The 21,413-nt window shown below is 43.1% G+C and overlaps 1 protein-coding gene across 1 annotated transcript; it reads right to left on the reverse strand.

The window, feature by feature from the left end:
* Window positions 1-10,720: 10,720 nt before the first annotated feature.
* On the reverse strand, window positions 10,721-20,762 carry LOC133959407 (beta-1,3-galactosyltransferase 2-like). The gene is made up of 4 exons (XM_062394584.1): window positions 20,579-20,762; window positions 17,885-18,044; window positions 13,867-14,103; window positions 10,721-13,384 (listed from the first exon to the last, which is right to left on the reverse strand). Exons 1-4 carry the CDS (start codon window positions 20,602-20,604, stop codon window positions 12,785-12,787), a joined length of 1,023 nt encoding a protein of 340 aa, XP_062250568.1. The 5' UTR covers window positions 20,605-20,762; the 3' UTR covers window positions 10,721-12,784.
* Window positions 20,763-21,413: the final 651 nt, after the last annotated feature.

Here is a 21,413-nt window from a genome sequence, read left to right on the forward strand (position 1 = left end):
AAGAAATCAGTTTTGTTATTAGGGTTTTGTTTTCCTTCTGTTTAGGTCAGTGCTAATAATTAGTAGTAGGTTCCAAATTGGTGTAAAAGCTTGATATTCAGAGTTTCTCATTTACACTGACATCCTTCCTGACTCTTTGTGTATTCGTCCCCCACCAGTCGTAGCAGTACAGGCAGAAAGCGCAGGAAGTGCAGCGACAAGCCGCTGTTCTCTGCGCCTCATTAGTCTCAGCCTGATCCGTTCACCAGGGGAAGCAGGTCAAAGGAGCTGCTGGAGAGTCCAGCCCCAGATGAGCTGCTGGAGAGTCCAGCCCGGAGGAGCCGTGGAGAGACAGGGAGCGTGAGGGAGCCATGCCACGCAGACCGAGTGTCTACGAGGAGAAAACTGAGCCAGAGCTCAGCAGAGTCGGAGAGCCTGGTGAGACACACATCGCTGCTCAACACCGGACAGACAGGACCATAATACTGACACATTCACTCTCTGCCATTCATCACACTGATGTGACTGCGGCTGTTTTTTGCCTTTACAGTGAAACCTGAGCCTGTTGTTCAGACGATAGAGAAACCTGCTCTGTCTCAGGAGAAGATCAAGAGGACCAAGTCCATCCATGAGGAGTTCCTGCACATTAACAATTCGAAGGTAAAAAGGGAAGAATCAAAGTATAAGTCTTGAACATGCGTCTTTGTTTTCTAATGAATGAACTTTCTAATGTTTTTTTTATTGTTTCCACGCCGTCCTTCACCTCTATACTTCCACACAATATCAATGTTGTCTCCACTTGAACAGAAACTCCAGTGTCTTCAGTCGGACACCTCCAGCTCTGAGGCGCCTCTGTCCAAAAGAAGCTGGTCTCCCGGGGAGCTGAGACAACAGATGGAGAGACTCCTGCTGGAGGACATGGCCAGTGAAAAGGGGATCTTCAACTGTGTGAAGGTACGAAAAGGGACATCAACCAGTCTGCGAGTTAGTGGTAAAATCCTGACGGGCAGACGGAGTTGGGCTGAGTTACACCTTATATTTCGGACCTTGAAGCTAATGTTGGTCCACGACTGTCGGTAAGATCTCATCAATACAATTCCTGGATCCACCTGTGCTCCATAATTGTACGGTTTCCTCCCTGGGTCCACAAATGTTCATGGAAATCACTTCACTAGTTTTTGATGAATCCAACTGACAAACTAACTGAACAAACGAAAACATAAGCTCGAGTTTAAGACCAGAAATACGTTCATTACACATCTACATACTTTTAATTGCACCAATATCAGGTAAATATAAATAATTGATATAACCAGAAGCACTCAGTTGAAAACATACACTCCTGATCAATATCTTAAGACCAGTTAAAAAATTGCATGAATTTGCATTTTCCACTGTTGGATCTTAGGAAGGTTCTAAGTAGAGCTTCAAAGTGCAAAAAGAAGAAATGGGAACAAGAGACCAAAATTTGTGAGCAGGCATTTATTGAAAACAACAATTTAACTCAAATAGGCTGTTCATCAGCTGATCAAAAGTTTAAGACCACAGCCTTTAAAAGCCTAAATCTGTGCAAAAATGTAGATTCCATGTCATTTCCTGTCAAGTAATCACAATGCGAAGATCTCTTGATGGCAAAGGCAAAAGAGCTCACCGTCTTTGAACCCGGTAGGATGTTCAATTGTTGAACTGCATAAACAAGGCCTCTCACAACGTGCCATCGCTGCTGAGGTTGGACGCAGCAAGAGTCATTTTGCATTTCTCAAAAGATCCTCAGGGTTATGGAACAAAAAAATCAAGTGGTAGACCCAAAAAAATCTCACCGGCGCTGAGCCGGAGGATCCGAATGGCTGTCCGTCAAGACACGGGACGATCCTCGTCCCAAATTAAGGACATTACTGGTGCCCAATAACCATCAGACCGCATCTGCGAAGGAAGGGCTTCAAAAACAAGAAACGTCTTCAAAGCCCACGTCTCCTTCAACGCCACAAAATTGCCGTTTAGACTTTGCAAGGGAGCACCAAACATGGGACATTCAAAGGTGGAAGAAAGTTTTATTCTCTGACGAGAAAAAATTTAACCTTGATGGTCATGATGGCTTCCAACGTTACTGGCATGACAAGGAGATGCCACCTGAGATGTTTTCTACGTGGCACAGTGGAGGGGGCGCCATCATGATCTGGGGAGCTTTTTCCTTCAATGGAACAATGGAGCTCCAGGTTGTGCAGGGGCGTCAAACAGCAGCTGGCTATGTGGAGATGTTGCAGCGGGCATCCCTCATGACTGAGGGCCCTCGTCTGTGTGGTAACGACTGGGTTTTTCAGCAGGACAACGCTCCAATTCACAATGCCCGTCTGACCAAGACTTTTTTCCAGGAGAATAACATCACTCTTTTGGACCATCCTGCGTGTTCCCCTGATCTTAATCCAATTGACAACATTTGGGGATGGATGGCAAGGGAAGTTTACAAAAATGGACTTCAGTTCCAGACAGTGGATGCCCTTCATGAAGCCATCTTCACCACTTGGAGCAACATTCGCACTAGCCTTTTGGAAACACTTGCATCAAGCATGCCAAAATTAATTTTTGAAGTGATCAACAATAATGGTGGAGCTACTCATTACTGAGTCAGTTTTTGACACTTTAGTTTCTGTTTTAGGAGTTTTTTTGTTTTTTTTTTAGCTGTGGTCTTAAACTTTTGATCAGCTGATGAACAGCCTACTTCAGTTAAATTGTTGTTTTCAATAAAATGCCTACTCACAACTATTGGGCTCTTGTTCCCATTTCTTCTTTTTGCATTTTGAAACTCTACTTAGAACCTTCCTAAGATCCAACAGTGCAAAATGCAAGTTCTCCACTGACATTAACTTGATTTGTTCATTCGAGGAACATCACTCCGACTCCAAATCACTTTTGCAAAACACAATGCCGTCTTCAGTCATTTCTAATCCATACATTTTTTGTTTCTTATCTAGATACATTTGAATTAATTGAATTGATAACATTAGGAATTGGTCTCACCTCACCTGACATATATTTGTTCTCCAGACCTCCTCCGGATTTTGTTTGACTGTCAGTACAACCAGGACATCATCTCCGAGGACGCCTTCTGCAAGTCGGGGACGAGCAAAGACCCGGGCGATCAGCTGGGTAAAGGCCTGACCCTTAAGTCCGTCACGGCCTTCTTCTTGGGAGAGACGGTGGACTAATGGCAGAAAGTGCGACTATGGGAGAAAATCAGACGGTGGTCTCTGTTTCAAATTCAAGGAAGTGACAACAAAAACAACATACCCGGACGGACAACACATGGATCTGTTCCACACTGTCAAGGTGCCTACCCCACCCCACTGTCTAAGTGCCACTGAGCAAGGCAACTTACTCCCCTAACACCTGCTCCCCGGGGCGCCATGCATGGCTGCCCACTGCTCTGTGTGTCCTGCTGTTTACACCACATGGGTCATAGCAGAAAACAAATTTCCCCCCTTGCATGTTGTGTGTGCATGTCGTGTGTGTGTGCATGTGTGTGGGACCAATAAAGTGTATCTGTATCTCAAGGGTTACAGTGCAATTCTTCTTCTTCACCTGGCTGCGGGAGGCCGAGCAGGAGGCGGAAGATAATAACGAGGGGAGCCCCCTGGGCACATGACGTATGAACTAGGTGTGGGTGAGCAGGCGACATGTTTTCTGCTGGATTTATTTCTGAGGTTGGTTTCTGAAACATGCTGCCATTTTTAGATTGGATTCCAACAGTACAGTGGAAGCACTAAGTACCTGTATTAGACATAGATAATATTTTTGTTTTAAATTACTTTTTTTTTACTTTTACTTACTTTTCTTTTGCAACGTTCCGCACTCTTTAATTTATTAACAATAAAAGGTATTTACAAAATGCTTGTTCTCATGATTAGTTCTTTCCATGGTTTGGTGATTATAGGGGATACGAAGTGTGTATGTGTGTGTCTGTGTGTGATGAACTGAGACAGCTGTGCTGTGTTGGAAGTGGCTGTAGCATCGTCAGAAGACCTGTGTGATCAGACCAGGGGAAGCGGCTGAGCGATGAGCTGCCGTCGACTCAGGGTCAACGACACAGGTTCCACTCGTTTGGTCTGTTTAGTCGTCGATGCCCTAACAGTTAAACAGCACCGTGTCGTTGAAAGTGTCGCCTCATATGTTCCGTATTTGTACCATATTTTGTATTGTGTGTATCTAGATTGTGTGTTTACGATGCTATGACATGGTTGAGTGTTGTCCGGCATAATGTGATTACATGACCACCAGATAGCCCAAAACACAACCACTGTGAACATCGATACCGGAGACGTATTGGTTGACTGATGATTCAATTTATTGTTAATTATTTAGGTAATGTCCAAGCAATAATTTCACACTGTTAAATATGACTGTATATAATAGTTTGACAGGTATTTTCCAGAAGTGAAGATTAGACCCAAAACCCTGAAATATTCACTTTACAATTAAATAAGACAGAAAAGAAGCAAAAGGCTGAAATATGCAAATATTGTACAAATGTTTTATATTATCACTGTTGCTTTTTCTCAGTGAAGGTTAAACGCTCATGTTTAAGGATATGAGGTCTCTGTGCAGTGTGTGTGTTCTTAAGGGGTTTGGTTTTTTACTCTTGAAACAAGTCACTTATGTTTACAGTTACAAAACGGTTGCCTACCACTGCTGATCAGAAGAAGTTGTTTTGTTGTATCATGATCAGACAGAGGTAAACAGATGTTTGTTCCACTTTATTTCCCATGCTGCATCAGCAGTTATTATTGTGCCTAACTGTACATCATGTATTTGTAATATAATCATCATATGATAACATTGTTAACTATTGATCAGTATTGATCACTGTCATGAGAAGATATTTGTCCTTTTTATGGACATGTTCTAATATTGGACTTTACTTTAATCTGTGTGATTGATTAGTCACAACTGATCTGTTGTAAGATCAATATTCTTTCTTTTATGAAGGTTTTGTTTTATCACAGTTTCCTTGTGATACATTTGTTCTCCGTTGTTTGTCATGTGTTGTGAATTCAATAGTAATATTGTTTCCTCTTGAATGGTTTTGCTATTATTGATCATAATCTTCATTGTCTTGATTTGGATATTTTGTCGTATTGGAATCTCCATCACTTTGTGATTGTTGAAAACTGATCTTTTTAAAGTTCAATATGTTTATTCTTTTCTGTAAAAGTTTAAACTTAATGTCACAGTTCGTTGTGATCATTTGTTTTTACTTCTGAAAACTAATTGAAGTTCCTGATCAGTAAGAACAATGTGATTTGTTGTAAAGTCATTTGTGTTTTTACCTTTGTTGATTAACGACAAACTTCTTTTCCGTGTGGAACAAATGCTGTGAAAGTAAAGTGAGCACTGTGTCCTCACATGCTGTCGACTGTTTGTCTTTTATAAAGACACTTGTTCCCTCACTCTCTTGGAGTTCACTGTCTTGTAGAAATCTACAAGTTGTTGTTGTTACACATCGTCACCTCTAGATGGCGTTGTCATACTCTCATTGTGGGTCGTTGAAATAAACTGTCAGATGAAAATTATGTTTCCTCGTCATCTTGTTATATTTCTCTTGTTATGATGAGGAACAAGAGACGATCACATTTTTTTTTATGAATTTATTTCACTTCCATGAAAAAGATCTTTACAGTGAATTGAAATCCTCACAGATCAGATCACATGTCGCCTGAGGAGAGACTGTCATTAATCTACAGTTTATTGAGACTTTAGTCAAACTCAGTGTTGTTGCATTAAGATGTTTGATAAAGTTCAGCCTCTTTATCTGCACTGAGTGAAATCATCAAACCAAAGGAGAACATATATATTTCAAATCAAACTTTTAATTCAGCATCATTCAGTGAAGACCAAGCTTTAATGTGACAGAACACACTTGTATTGTTGTGTCAGTGAAAGCATTGAAAGGACAGAGTGTGAGAGACCTCACTCACAGAGCCTGAGGGACCATAGATCCTGACCTCTGATCCCTGACCTCAACACACACATTAACAAGACTCTGGATCTGAATATTAAACTGGCTTCAAACCAGTTTGAGTGTAAATGGACAGACAAAAGTTTCACATGGGCTCAGTTTGTTTTGTCAGTTTAAAATCAGCTTTTTATTACGAGTTAAATCTGAACAGAGCAGAGTTTGATGATCATCCTTGACTCCAGCAGCAGTCGACTATTTTCAGGTGAGTTGGCACACTTCAGGAAACAGCTGCTGACTCCACCAGACACTTATGAGTGGACCATCAACATGTCTCACACAGATTAAAAGTGGATTAAATAATCTGGCAGATCAATTGAGTTGAATCTTTATGATCATTTGTGTGTTTGAACTGTACAAAATGTCAGAGACAGCCAATGACGTTCTTTCCCTCCAGATGGTCAGTGACGCTGGGCTCTGTTTTTACGACAATACACGTCCAGGATCAGCCACAAAGCTCCATTCAAAGTGTGTTTTTGGTTCATTGAGTCAGTGGAAACCTGAGAGACAGTTTCTACTCACCCTGAAGTCAGAGGACACATCTGGACAGCTGCAGGATCCTCGTTCTTAGCCCTTGTAAATACAGTGTGGACATTACACACGTATACAAATAAACTGATCAATACAGGTATTTGTTTAGGGGAAACAAAGGAAAAAATTCAAAATAAATAATCACACTCTTTATTTAGGCAGAATAAAAGTGTTATAAGTTGAACTTTCTATATTTAAAGCCATCGTCCATCAATAAAAAGGTTCAGGCAGCAGATCTGCTAAGTCGTCAACATAGTTGACATAGTTGACGACTTAATTTACATTTAAAAACCATCAAAGCTCAGAGGGATCCAATGAGGTTGTTTCCCTCTAGATGGCCTTGTGATTCTGCTGTTGTTCCAGGAACATTTTGATTTCATGTCGAACGGCCCAAACGCGTGCTGGAGCTCTGCCCTGCCTCAACTCTCTAACATTGCAGTACAGCAGTCGGTCATTTGAATTTGCGCCAACTTCCTTCAGGAATTCTCGAAGGAGAATGATGATGATACCCTGAGAAAGTTGATAAGTTTCCTCACAGTATACATAACCTCTGCATACTGTTCTGAAAGAGTAGAGCACAGAACAGACTGGTGGTGATGGACAAATCTTTAATTCTGATCCCTTTCTGTGTTAACAGTTATTTTATAGTGAAGTATATGTCTTCCCCTCTGGTGTGCATTGTAAGTGCTGTGAGTCCTAAAAGGTCCTCAAAGAAATCTCTCCTCTCTGCGTGGTCAAATCTGACATCTATACCAAAAGTTGAGCCTTGTCACTAATATCAGTTGATATATCAGCTGCTAAGGCTTTGCACGGTGCACTCTTAGCAGCAGTGAGCTGAACTGAACATCCTCTCTCTGTGTGTCTTGTGGCTGAGAGGGTGACTTGTTGACTTTCTTCTGTCAGTTCACGTCTCTCTGTTCCGTCCAGAAGAGTTTGGGAGACAGCATTCATTCTGTGGAGCCTGGACAAACTTGTGGACCTCCTACCTCATGGAGGGATATCAGAATCGTCGGCCAATGAAGCATGGGGGCTGAGGTGAAGCATTGTTTTAGGGCTCGAAACGCTCCCTCCGCAGCGTAGGACCGGAGGAACTTAATAACCGTGGAAGTCAGGGCTGTGAGTGGAGCCGCCAGTGAACCGTAATCCCGGATGAAGCGTCAATAAAAGTTTGCAAATCTGAGGAAGCTTTGAAGCTCCTTGCGGGTGGAAGGAGGGGACCACTCCAAGGCTGCTTCAACCTTTTGCCGATCCATCTGGATGGTGCCAGGAGAGATCACGTACCCTACGAAGGTTTCTTGATGAAACTCACATTTCTCAACCTTCACAAAGAGCCAGTTCTCCAGCAGGCTTTGAAGGACAGAATGTACATGGGAGACATGCTAGGACAGAGAATTGGAAAAAAATTAAAATGTCATCTAAATAGACACAAATCTATTTAGCATGTCACTCAAGACGTCGTTCACTAAACTCTGAAACACCGCTGGGGCATTCGGAAGACCGAATGAAGGTCTTACGATCTTAAGACTGCTTTACTAAAACAGCTGACAGGTCTGGAAACTCCTCTGGCGATCTAGAGGCTGGGGGCAACCAGGTCTGGGCTTGAATGAGACAGTTTGAAAGACACGATGGGCTCCAGCCCACAATTCTCATGCCTCTCCAGTTGATATGGGGATTATGCTTGGCGAGCCAAGGGTGGCCAAGGATCTGAGGGGCATTAGGGGAGTCGATAACATAAAAGCTCATCTCCTTGTGATGGTTACCGGAGAGGAAGAGACCCAACAGAGCGCTGACGTGTGTGATGTTGGCCAGCCTTTGGCTATTCAGCGCGTTGGCCACCATTGGAGTCTTGAGTCGTATGGTCGGTAATCCCCATTGAGCTACGAAGCAGGAGTCGAGGAAGATCTCCTCCGCTACAGATGCTGCAAGAGTCTGACAGTCGATGGCATAATCCGAAACCGACTCTTGCCCCTGGCGCATATGTAATAGTTCACGAGCAGCCTCATGCCTGTGTTTGGACCGATTCAAAACCATTTTCATCTCGTCAGAAAAGTCCTTGAAGTTGTTTCAGGAGGGCGACTGGGCATCCTAGAGAGCGGATCCCCAGCTGCCCGTCCGGACAGCTGGATGATGACGTAAGCCACCTTTGAGCGCTCGGAAGGGAAAGAGATAGGTTGCAGTTCAAAAACAACAGAGCACTGGGAGAGAAAAGAGCGGCATGTGCCGGGCTCACCAGCGTATTTCTGAGGAGGAGGCAGCTTAGGTTCATTGCAGTGTTAATTTTGGCAGCTATTTTTGATTTAGTCTTAGTCTTTTGACGAAAATGCAAATTAGTTTTAGTCACATTTAGTCATTTTTATCCTTCTTAGTTTTAGTCTAGTTTTAGTCGACGAAAACTAATTCCATTTTGGTCTAGCTTTAGTCGACGAAAAGGAATTACATTTTAGTCTAGTTTTAGTCACATTTAATAGCCACATTAAACTCCTTTTCTATAAAAACATATAGCTGCAGCCTAATAGCTTAAAAATATATATTTAGTTTTAAATGTGAAAACAAAAAGGGAGAGCAGGTCAGACTGGAGGCGAACACAGATACTGAAGCTCGGTAAAAACCAACTGCAGCTTCTGCTCTGATCAAGAAGCTGCTGCGCTGATCTCTGAGCAGCTGAGACCAGAGAAACTCTGTGTTTTCACTGTTTTCATAGTTAAAAGCAGTCAGTCACAGAGTGGCTGCTCCACCAGAACCAGCTCTGCTTTCACTGTGTCTCCCTGAGCGAGTGCGCAGGGTGGGGGTGCTGAGCTACGGACCGGTGCGCTATTTGTGAGCGCACAGGCGCACACACACGCACACACACACACACACACACACACACACACACACAGACACACAGACTCATTCGCCCGCTCCTGATACTTTATGATGGCCTGATACGAGGATGTTTTAAAAGTTATTGTGACTTAGTCAACCACCAACATATTCGTCTCGTCTCGTCAACGAAAGTTAATTTAGTCATAGTTTTTATTTTCAAAGATCCGTTTTCGTTACGTCTTCGTCTCGTCTTCGTCATGGAAAAAAAGGTCCTTAACGAATATTTTTCGTTATAGTTTTCGTCAACAAAATTAACACTGGTTCATGGGCTGGTGCTGGAGGCTGGGGCAAGGGCAGTGTAGCCTCGGAAGATCGGCTGAGCTGCAAAGCCTGCATCTGGGCTGTAAGGTCTACGACGCTCATGATGGCGGCTTCTAGCTGAGTCTGGTGTCGTCCTAGGACTCTGCCATGATGTTCAAGGGCGGCCCTCACTTGGTCGGGGTCTGCTGAGTCCATTCTGGATGGATTGTATTGTTAGGCTTTCTCACAGTAAGGACCCAATCGCTAGCCTGGATGCCAGACGAATTTAGCCCCGCCCACAACATTTGAGGTCGGGAAGTTCGTTCTGGAGTCGCTCCGTTGAGGAGAAATTATGCCCGACCGGGCCAATCAGATTGTCAGGGCGGGCTTTATACGATGATGGACAGATGATCAATGGTAACGTAATCAACCACGTCATCAAAGTGTCCTTGGGTTCAATTCGTTTTCAACAAACATGCCTGCCACTGGAGAGCTGAGATGTGTAGATGCTGCCATTGAGTCTGTTTTAGAAGATATCGACAGCGCATTCATTTTGAAAGAGGAAGAGAGAACGTGGAGGCGAGGCCAAAGCACCGCGCTAATCCCTATCGCGCCGCGCTTGGCTGTTCACAGCGGACACTGAAGCAACGCTGAACCGCCGGGCAGCGCTAATAATATCACCCGTTGATCCGGTAGATTAAAAGCATATACTTACTTGTTGCTCCAACATTAAGCAACAGCGTCCCAACATTCGTCTTTCTTGGTGTTGTCTTTATACAACATGTTCCGAGGATCATACAACTCACTGTACTTCTCCACTTCAATTATTAATTTAATGTCATCCATGTTGAAGAACTTCGCTGCTTGCTCCGTTAAATTTCGGGTGTCGGGGGTAAATTACGTATTCTCCACTCAAGCCTATGTGGAGAATACGTAGCCCCCTCTATCTCTCTTTTTATCTGTATCACTGCGTGTGTGGCTGTTGTGCAGGGCTCTTCAATTAGTTTGGAGCTGGGGCCAGTTCTTGAAACTGAGGCAAAGTCAGGGGCCGGAGGATATGAGTGATCACGGTAACAAGAAATTCCAACAACATACTGAAGGAGTCAATCTATTTTATTTTGTAAAAGCTTTACAACATATGCCCAAGAGGACGCATAGATGGGCCTCTGAATCGAATTACCACATGACAATGCATGACAATTAATGAGGTGAATAACATCATATTAAATCATACTGTTACAAAAATGAACCTTAATTGCTTGCTTGACTAACATGCCTATTAACTTGAATGTAATTTGCCCACATCTGCCATAAAAAAAATTCAACCTATGTCCCTTGAAGGGCTCCGTATGTGGCAGATAAATACGACAAAATATAATGATATACGACTAGCATAACAACTGGGGTATTTTCTAAATATAATAATAAGAAAAGTGAAACTGAGGTGTATTCTTAAGCAAGTTTATTAGCAGCGTCCTCGTAACATTGCACAAACAACACAACAGTGAGTAACAATGATTTTATCACAAATAAAAAACAACTATAAAGTGCATGAAAAATATAACTAACCACAACGCTGAATCAGTGGCTCAAAGCCCTGAGCCTGTTTCTCTGCAACAAGGCGGTCCCATCTAGGGCTAATAGTGACAATAACACCCGAAGTGTGTTGCTGATGTCCAGTCTACAGTGGCGGATTTGGGCATGGGTGAACCGGGCAGCCGCCCGGGGCGGCACGTTTTCATGACACGTGGGGGGCGGCACGTGTCATGAAACACTCATCTGGCCCGCGAAGCAGTTTTCTATTATCTATCATATCACTGTGTGGGGAATTGGCAAATTGGCGCCCCCTGCAACTGCAGGCGCCCCTGCTTGATGCTGCGTGAGAAGGGGGACTCCCAAATGGAACGGACAAGGGGGGGACGGGGGTTCCACTGTATAAAGCAGTGGTTCTCAAACTGTGTGGCGCGCCCCACGCGGCATAAACTTATATCATAGCCGAACCAATGTTTTAACGTCCGCATCTCTTTAACGGCAGAGCAGTAAACAAATCTCTCTTTCGCCGTAGCCGGCAACCCGAGGATCTGAAGCTGCGGACGGCTCTTCAGCTCCTCTGCAGCGGATCCCTGAACAGTGTTGTGCATGTCGCGCATATTTTACACGGACGGACAGCACACACACAGGCCCCAGGGCTCCGCCCCCATCCCGCTCACTCTCTCAGAGACACACACAGTGAGAACATAGCTTGTTCACGTCAAGCAGCCAGTGACAGTCAGGGACGAACAAGAGACGGTGTTCAAAAACCATGTTGAAAAGAAAGTACGATGACGCCTGGTTCACAGTCAATGGGGTAGGACATGAGGAGAGCCCAGTGTGTTATTTATGTCTGAAAACTCTATGAGACCCTACAAATTAAGAAGACTCTTAGAAACAAAAAATAATAATTAAGAACTTCAAATTAAAAACCATGGCCCGGGGCGCAAATCCATGTAGAATCGCCTCTGCCAGTCTACTCCTTAATTTCATTTTGGTTGCCGTCACAGCAGAAAACTCCGCTTCGCACAGCCATGATGTCGGAAATGGCCACAGAGTTTTTAGTGCTCTTGTGGCGATCTCAGGGTATTCTGCCGTACCTTTAATCCAGAACACCGGTAGAGATGTTTTCTCGAACATAGGCTGCCATCATTTGCGATCACCAGCAGCTGATCTTCTCCTTGCACAGACATGCTGGATTCACCTGGTTTGTTGACAAATGGGTCCGACAAATACCGTCTGAGTTTGTGTTCAGCGAAAACGTGACCGAGACAGGCGTCTTGACATGCGTAAAGCATGAGTCATAATGGAGAGGATCCGGTCATTTTTCAAAATAAAACACTGTTCAGAATCAGATTATAAATAAAACGGAAATAATGTAAATTGTTTATTCTCTCTGGGCGGCCTGGAACCAAATGACCCACAGCCCGGTTCAAAATAAAGCAAAACTACAAATCCTCTGAGTAAATGCAATTAAGTGCTACTAAATTGTTAGTTTGTTGTTAAAAAAAAAAACAGTCTTGGTATCAAATCACGATGATCAAAACATCATCAAGGCAGTAAATTGAGATTGTAGACAGAGTAACAGCGGCTCTTTGCAACAGTGTGATGCAGGTGCAGCAGAAGGATTTAACAGCCATTTAGTAGTTGGGTCTGATATATTTCCCAAACATCCCGAAGCTGGTCAGAGTCCTGTAGCATTGACGTAATGACAGTGCTCCAGTAACAGCTGCCGGCAAAAAAAGGTGTTGATACCCTGAACAAGCCACTATGAGGAGGATCTGTTAGTGTGACCCCCAGCTGTCTCATGCACAGTCCCACGTACACATCTTCAAGGTAAATAGCTTTAATGTGCAGGGACGCTTCCAGTATCTTAATGGGTAAATCCATTGAGAACACATAGCCCAGTCCCAAGGCATACGGTGGGTATATTGATTCGGGGAAGGCAGACACAGGCATGTACCATTTTGAGTCATGGTCTCGAAGAACAGCAGAGCCCCACGCCACGCATCCAGTCATGAAGAGATGTCGGGGGGCCGTCATAAGCATTAAGACAAGGTTGTGAACATTTAGGAAAATGTCCGCGTCGATCTTCATGGCGTAGGAGGTGTTGGGGCAATGGGAGTTGAGCCATTCAAACATCACCATGGTTTTAATGGTGAGGTTTTTGTAGCTGTCCATGAAGTCACTCTGGAGTATGTCATGATGTCGCCAGCTTTCGTCTAACAGCTAAAGAAAGAGAGATAGGAGACTTAGTTTCAAATAGTGATACAAATGAGTTTTTTGTTAACAAGTGAGCAACCAGTTGTTCATTTAAACATCCAGATACAGAACTTAAAAGAATTGCTCACCCAAAAATGAATAATTCACTCATTATCTACCCATGTGGAACCGGAATCTTTTAAAAGCTAACATGGTTCACTTTAGAGTTGGTCTGAGGGGACGTCTCTGTAGTGCATTTTGTTTGACTGCAGCTGCAACCTGGCATCTCAAGTTTTCTCTGCTCTGATTACCCAGTGAGGGTTATGATAACAAAAGCAGTTGCTGTTGCTCTTCAATTATTTGTCATCTGCGAACAGCAGGAACATGAATGCATTTTGATTTCCCCCCAATTAACCTTTTCGGACCAATTTTTCTTCTCTTCAGTTATGAGTCTTGATTTTGAATGGATTCTAAAAACTAATTCAGATTTCATTAACGAACGCACTCACTTGCTCCTCAAGGACCTCGGCCCCGTCTCCCTCTTCTGACAGTCCCAGCAGGAAGTAGTAGCTGACCACGTGGCCTTGCACTGTGGTGTTTTTGCCCCATGTCATACGGATGACATCACGGGCCCCTCTGTTATGGGGGGCTACTGGGATCATGAGAACCAAGAATGGTCTTTCCTGTCGACATCTGTGTGGCTCGTCCATTATGAAACCATATGGGTGTGGGTATGCCGGAAAGAACTGCGTAGGTTAAAGTGTATATGTAGGTTACAGAAGCATCTTGCAATTAAAGAAGATGATAACAGGGAAAAAGCTGGATTTATACACCATGCAAGGGAATATTAGGCCTCTTGTAGGTACCATAGACTTGATATAAAGATGGAAGACATGTCTCCATTTACTCCCACTATCCAGACATTAAGCCAACATGTATGAACGCTGTCATTTTGCACTGATGACTTCATTTGGAGCCAGATCCAGAATCGACCAATCAGGAGTCAGTCTCAGCTGTCACTCTCAGCCAGTTTTTATGAAATCAAATAACTAACACCAAACTTACCATCCTTGAGATGAATTCACAGAAACCAACTCTGAGAAAAATCTATTTTATAAAAACATGTTTTAAGTCATGATATGTAGTTGCTTAGCAATGATGGATGCATGCGTTATCAGGTTGCATCAGACTTTTTCTCAACTTTAACTTTGTCACACACAGTTACTGTGGAGTACACTCAGGTTTTTTTAAACTGCATCTGCATCCAAGTAACTTGTTGTTTAGAGTAATTTGGAATGGAATTATAGGTGTTAGTGGAAGAGGCAAACAAACATGTTGTTGAGCTACAGCAAAGAAATATTAATGAAACTCAAAGAAACACAACATGGGAAGGGAATCTGCGAGAAAGACTGGCTGTGGGTAAAAGGAAAAGGACAAATGATGAAATAATAGGTGTGTACCACTAGGCACACATAACACAAGAAGATGGCAGGACATAAGAAAAAGAACAAAAGAAAAAATTGGTCTTTATAAAACCTCTGCAAATAAAACAGGAGGGGGGTGGAAGCATACACATATGAAGATGGCCATCAGTGCCCTGGCAAGAGGGACCAAAAATGGTACAGGCCGTGGTGAGGTCTCTCAATACAAGCGGTCCCACACCGCGGGGGAATCGAGAGGGAAGAGAGCGCACAGGAGGAGATGAACGCACTGGAGCAGGAGTAGGTAATCTTAACTATCAAAAGATCCATTTTGCCCCCTCTTCCCCCAAATAACATTAACAAAACTATACTTAGTTGAATCTATGAAATTATAGAACGACAATAAAGAAAGCTGTTGACATGTTATTGCTATTTTTACCTGTTACAACAAAGGAAAACCCCAAACTCTTATGAAGAGGAGAAGAAAGTACACAGGCAAGTGTCGGCCTACTTTGAAATAAATTAAACACATATCTATGCAGGTACATTTGAGTCCTCCCCATATTTGTGGGAAATGTAACAGACAACGTTATTCTGCACACAATCCTCAGTACGCACCATTGGTAGTTCAGCTTGCATGTTTTTCTGCAGGTGAAATCAAGTTTGCACAAGTTTTTACACCCGCAAACCATCAGTAGATCAGGACCTATGTCCACTGTGTGAAAAGGTGCCCACCGCCATCTTTATTAATTGCCCCCCTAATCTGAGTCTTGATTCAGGCCTGTAGCAGAGGGGAAAATACAAACAAAGAAATCACAGTTCTTGTAGTATTCTCCTGGTATCATTATTGATTCTGTAGCCACTGCAGGTGCATTATAAGATGGTACACATGAGCTGGTGGTGCGGCCTACGGTTATATCCTATAAATGGGACTGCTGTATAATTATTTAAAAATAGTATAAACATGGCGCTTCAAGTTAGGGCTGGTAAGTTGTTTACATTTTTTATCTTATTCATTAAGATCCTGTATACGATAAGAAAGTTGTCTGAAAAAGACAGGAGTTGCGAGTGAATGATGGAAAAGTTGTCTTCTCGCAGTTGTCAGTCAGTGCCATTGTGTGTTTCGTCGTAGCTTTGATGAGAGGGCTGAGAGGAGGGAGTCGATGTATCTGTTGCATTTTGTGTAGCTTGCTCTTGCTAGCTTTTCCAGGATTACCAACCCTAGCATTAAAGGGGACATATTATGAAAAATCCACTTTTGTAGTGCACGTTAATTTGGGTATCTGGCATGTCTACCGCCCCAAACAACTCCTGCGATTTGTTGTGGTTCCTCTATGTAATAAACTATACGATAGAGTGGGTCGAATGGGAATACGACCAGAATTGACATCACAGTCAGTCTACATGGCATAGCCCCCCCTGTCCCGCTACGGTTAGCAGCAGCGGGCTAATGCTAGCTTGCTCTTAGTTTGTGTTTAAAGTTGCAGCCCCTTCTGGAATGGCTGCTTGTGAGTGTATTTACAGCAGTATTGCACATGTGGAATCCCGGCCGGGAAGCATCGGACTGAGAGGTGGGGGGAGAGATCCCATTTCGGGTCCGGAGTGGAGCTTGTGTGTGTGTGGGTGGGTGAAAATAGTAGGGATGAGCGAGTACAGCATTATCTGTACCTGTATCTGTATCTGTTAACCATATGAATTATCTGTATCCGTATCCGTACTCGGAGTGGGCGGGGCCTAACCCGGAAGTGGGTGTGATTTAACCCGGGAGTGTGTGTGTGTGTGAGTGTGTGTTTGAGTGAGTAAGAGAGAGACATAGAGAGAGAGGGGGAGTGTGTGTGTGTGTGTGTGTAGCTTAATTTGTAATATTTTTTATACCACTACTACCTAGAATGTGTCAGACACTCAGTGCGTGAAGTAAAATAATACTGGTTAGAGCCAACTGACGTTTTAAAAAAAAAAAAAGTCCAACGACTGGCCGAGAGAGGGAGAGAGAGAGAGAGAGAGAGAGTGAGAGAGCGTAGCCAGACGCTAGAGAGTAGTCAGACACTTAATGCGTGAAGTAAAAATAAAAAACAGTTTAAAAAAAAAAAAAAAAAAAAATCTCCGACAGGCAGAGACGCAACGCAAGTCGCTTTCTACCAGCACCACGTCTGAACGAACCCACGTTTAACAGAACTCTACTGGTTGATAAGTAAGTACAAACTGAAATAAAAACAAACTTCAAGCTGAAGAAACCCTAAACGTTAACCGAAAAGACCCGCGAACCTGAGTGACTGAGAGAGACAGAGAGCTGTTCTGTGAGTGAGTGAGCAGAGCGGTGTGTGAAGGAGAGGAGCGCTGTGACGCTGTGTGAGGATTTTCATTCAGTCCAAGCACAGATAATGACTCGTATTACTTGTATAATACTCGTGCTCGGCAAAAGTGCTTTATCCGTACCGGATACTCGTACCGGTACCGGATCCGGCTCATCTCAAGAAAATAGCACCGGTACGTGTTCCAGGACCCCTCCCGGTCTACTGCTGCATTCTACCCGTGCTTAGACGCTCGCTTAGCGGACAGCCTCTCCTGTGATGCCCGGTCGGCGAAGCGGAGGAGGAGGAGGTGGGAGGAGGAGGAGGTGGGGAGAGAGCCTTATAACTTTTGTGGCCCATATGTGTATACACACATATCTAATGCATGTAATCACTTAAAATTTTAACAACCTTAAATATGCTAAGGGGAGATTTATGATGTATGTTTGTGTCTGTGTGTGTATGTCTGTGTGTGTCTGGGGTGGGGCAGAGGGGGGTGGGTTGTTGGTGAGAGTTGTTGGCGAGGCGGTGAGAGGGGGGTGAGGGGGCGGGGCACGCAAAACAGGGCAATCTGAGGAAGGCTGTTCCGATCCTTGTGGTATTTCATTACGACCCCAAGGAGCCATATCAACTGTGGTGAAATGGGCATAATATGTCCCCTTTGAAGCAGGAGTGCAATTCAAGTGCATGGTTGTTCCTCTCACAAGATAAATAGGAAGAACAGCACTAATACATTATGTGTATATTTGTTTTGCCTTGGTCCCTTTCATAGCTCCCTTTAACTATGAAATGAAAGCACAGGTAAATATACTCACATCGTAGGCTGTCGTTAAATTGTTGCAAGATTCCGAGCTTCTACTCAGAGGCCATACTTCCGTGGTTGAATAGTAGAATATGAACATTAATGTTCCCATCATGAGGAAGAGCATCAGCCAAAACCACCACCTCTTAGTTTTCCTCCATGGCATCTTTTCACTGCCGAGACAAAAGTTAGAATGGTAATCTTTAATGCATCGCAGGATGGAGGGCAAGAACCAGGGAGCACTTTGCTAATAAGGCTTCCTCCTTGCAGTAATGTGGCTTTTCCTCATAAGCACTCATTTATTTGTGGCTGCAGGGAAGGAGTTTTCATTAAGAGCTGCATGCATCACAAACAATAAGCCCCACACCCAGAGCTAATTGACCTGCAAGCACTTAAACTATCAGATAAAGTTGTGAGGCATGTGAGCCACAGAATTACTGGAACCGGCTGGTAGGAAGTGCTACTCAGAGTAATGCACTAGAATTTGTACGAATTCCATGTAATCGTTTCGTGAAAATGAAAAAGGTTTCTCTAACTTGGTACAAAGTGAAACATATAATTATAAGGCACTTATACATATTTTGACCATATTTGGCCACTAAATACCACTTAAAACATATTTGACAGATTTGATCCAGCTTGGGGTCTGAGAAAGTAAACCAGAGAGCGCCTATGTTTGGAGCAGGACGAAATGTAAACTTTGTCGTAGGACAAAAGCAAAGACATCATCGTAAAGGTCTTGACCTCACGAGTAACATTATGTCAGTGGAGAAATTGTGGATGGCTCCGGCTCCTCAGGGATGACCTTTGAACCTTGCACCTGAGTCAGTTTTGAACAGACATGGTTTGAACTGTTTTGGAAAGGTCTTGAACTCTAATACCATAGCCCAATGCAAAACTATGAGGGGCACCACTGAGTAGGGCTCAAAAAACTCAATTTGAGCGTTTTATTAGTAAGAAAAATGAAATCTGACTAAACAGGTTTTTTTCTGACACCAAAAAACTATAAAAAAGCATGCAAGGTTCCTGGTCGAAATCTCACATAATAGTGAAAACACATTAGAACTACAAAATATGGGAACAACACGAACACAGGTACAGGAACACCGTTAAATTTGTATCGTTCTTCTGGGTGACATTAGGGTTGTGAAAATAGGGTTTAGAAAATATATTAGGCGGTTTGTTTTTTAACCATGAATGAAAATATTGATACTGAAACACACATATCTTGACATAGATATCATTAAAACGCATTTTGAGTAAGAAACATTGCTAAAACATAACGTTTTCCACCAAGGATACAGCAATCTCCGCCATCTTGCTTGGTCAGAGCGCTGCAGAGGTCTGCGCAGGCGCACTTGTTGTTTGTTGCGCTGTGTAAGTCGTAGGATTCTCTACATCGTACGAACCGTTTTGTGAGACAGCAGTCATACTCTGAACCAATGGAAGGCAAGGTGTAGTGAAAGGGGAAATAAAACATGGCAGCTCCCGTTTTGTTTTTATAGAAGCTATCAACAGTGTTCACCTAATGTAAAAGACTTGAGTTCCTTAATTTGCTCCACGTTCACCAGTCTGCTGGACTCTGCTCCTTTTTTCTTCAAGCACACTGATAAGCCGATGAACTAATAAAGCTTTGGAGGAAAACCCGTTTTTGGGATTCTCAAACATGGGACCCCAACACACCAAAAAGAGCATGGGATAATTAAATTCATCGTCTTCATCTTGCATTCTGTCTGTTGGGGAGCTTTTTGAGCAGAGAAGAAAAGCTGAAGCTGGGGTGAAGGAAATAGCAGCACAAGCAGGATATCCTGACTTGGGGATCAGCATGTAAAATCGGATCATCATCTCTGTTTATTCAGATGTGACCACAATGTGTATCTGTCTATGACACAAATGTAGTTACAACACTTTGCGAATCCGTTTCAAAGTAAAAGCACTCCAGCGTTTCACCTTCCGAATCCACTCATCTGTTCCAACGGGGCTTTGATTTTGTATCGACAGATGGAAAGATGCGCATCCTCATACCATAGTAGAGTCCTGACACTTCCTTTAGTACATGACCAACCTGTTCTCGAAGGAAATGCAGGAGATAAACCTGCAAGTCCACCGCCAGCAGCAGAAACACAGAGCGTGTGAAGAACAGGCAGCACACACAGTGAGTCCAGAGAGTTCAGGGATCGACAGCGAAGACTGCGAGATCGACCGGTAGATGTAGAGCCACACATTAAGTTGTCTGATTGAAAGTGAAAGCAACTAGTTTTCAGAGGAAATTTATTTTGACATATGAGTGACTTGTTGATGCCACAATATAACAAAACAGATCCAACTAAGGGAGACAACATTTATCAATTTAGAGGCCTATTTTTAGAATTTCTTTCTTATTTAAAAATGTGACACGGACATAGTCACAAATAGTTAATCGAAAATGGATCTTCCTGGTTTTCACAGCTGAGAAAAGCAAATAACGAGTCATTCATACCAGCACCATTTGTATTTGGTCATCTCTTGACCACTTGATTAAACCACTCACGTGCACATGAGATCAAGCCATTAGCTTGAATGTTTATGAGCATCTCCTGCATCACTGTGACTGATTCACTTCAACCAGTGCCGCACAGGATCTATTAGTATAAACACTTTCACATCACTGTATGGCCCTTTCAAGTTACTGCATTTGAAATAAACTGAAATAAAATATACAACTCACCTTTTGTGAACAGAAGTCTGCATCATGGTTCCAGAGTGCTGTCGAAGCTGACAGCCACAGATGGAGACACACAGACATACAGCAGCAAATAATGAGGAAGTGACAGACGGCAGTTTGACTGAACTGTGGTTTGTGGTTGAGTCTGTGATACATACATGCCCGATTCTCACGGAACACTGTTCTGCCAAAGTATAGACGATCAGTTTAGATATGATGAAGGGGCAGGACAAGCTGCACAGTCACAGAGGGAGAGAGCCTGCTGAAAACGTTTAATTGGGAGCGAAGTCCACTGTGTGTTTACACAGACATAGTTATATGCAATGTGAAAACATGCTGTTTGGCATTTTTATACTAACTTACTGTATTGAAAAGAGACACGTCAATCAATTGTTTTATCTTGAGGGGATTTTCTCATTGCTGCGTTTTCCTCTGTCCCATAAAGAGTGATAAGACATTTTATTATCATGCAATCATGTGTGACAGTGCAGTGAAGTTTGTTCTGAAAAGTTTCTCATCGTCGCTGATAAGGCTAAATGTGGTCACCATGAACTTCTCTGGAAAAATGTTGTGATGAGTAAATACATTACTAGAAAATCCACTGTTTCAGTTGAATCTGGTTATTTTACTGAGTCACTAATGGTAAAGCCACAAGATATGAAACCAGCCTTTAGAGAACAAAGTTTCCAACCTTTGCTGTCTCCATGTATCAGGGGGTTCCTGTGTCATCTCCTCTTACAGGGACTAGTTTCATCTCTAACTTCTCTCTGTTAGCAGTTTAGTTCATTACTAAACAAATTGTTCAAACAATTTATTGATGGAGCGATATTTCATTATC

Source organism: Platichthys flesus, chromosome 8 (assembly GCF_949316205.1).
Source record: "Platichthys flesus chromosome 8, fPlaFle2.1, whole genome shotgun sequence".
NCBI lineage: Eukaryota > Metazoa > Chordata > Actinopteri > Pleuronectiformes > Pleuronectidae > Platichthys > Platichthys flesus.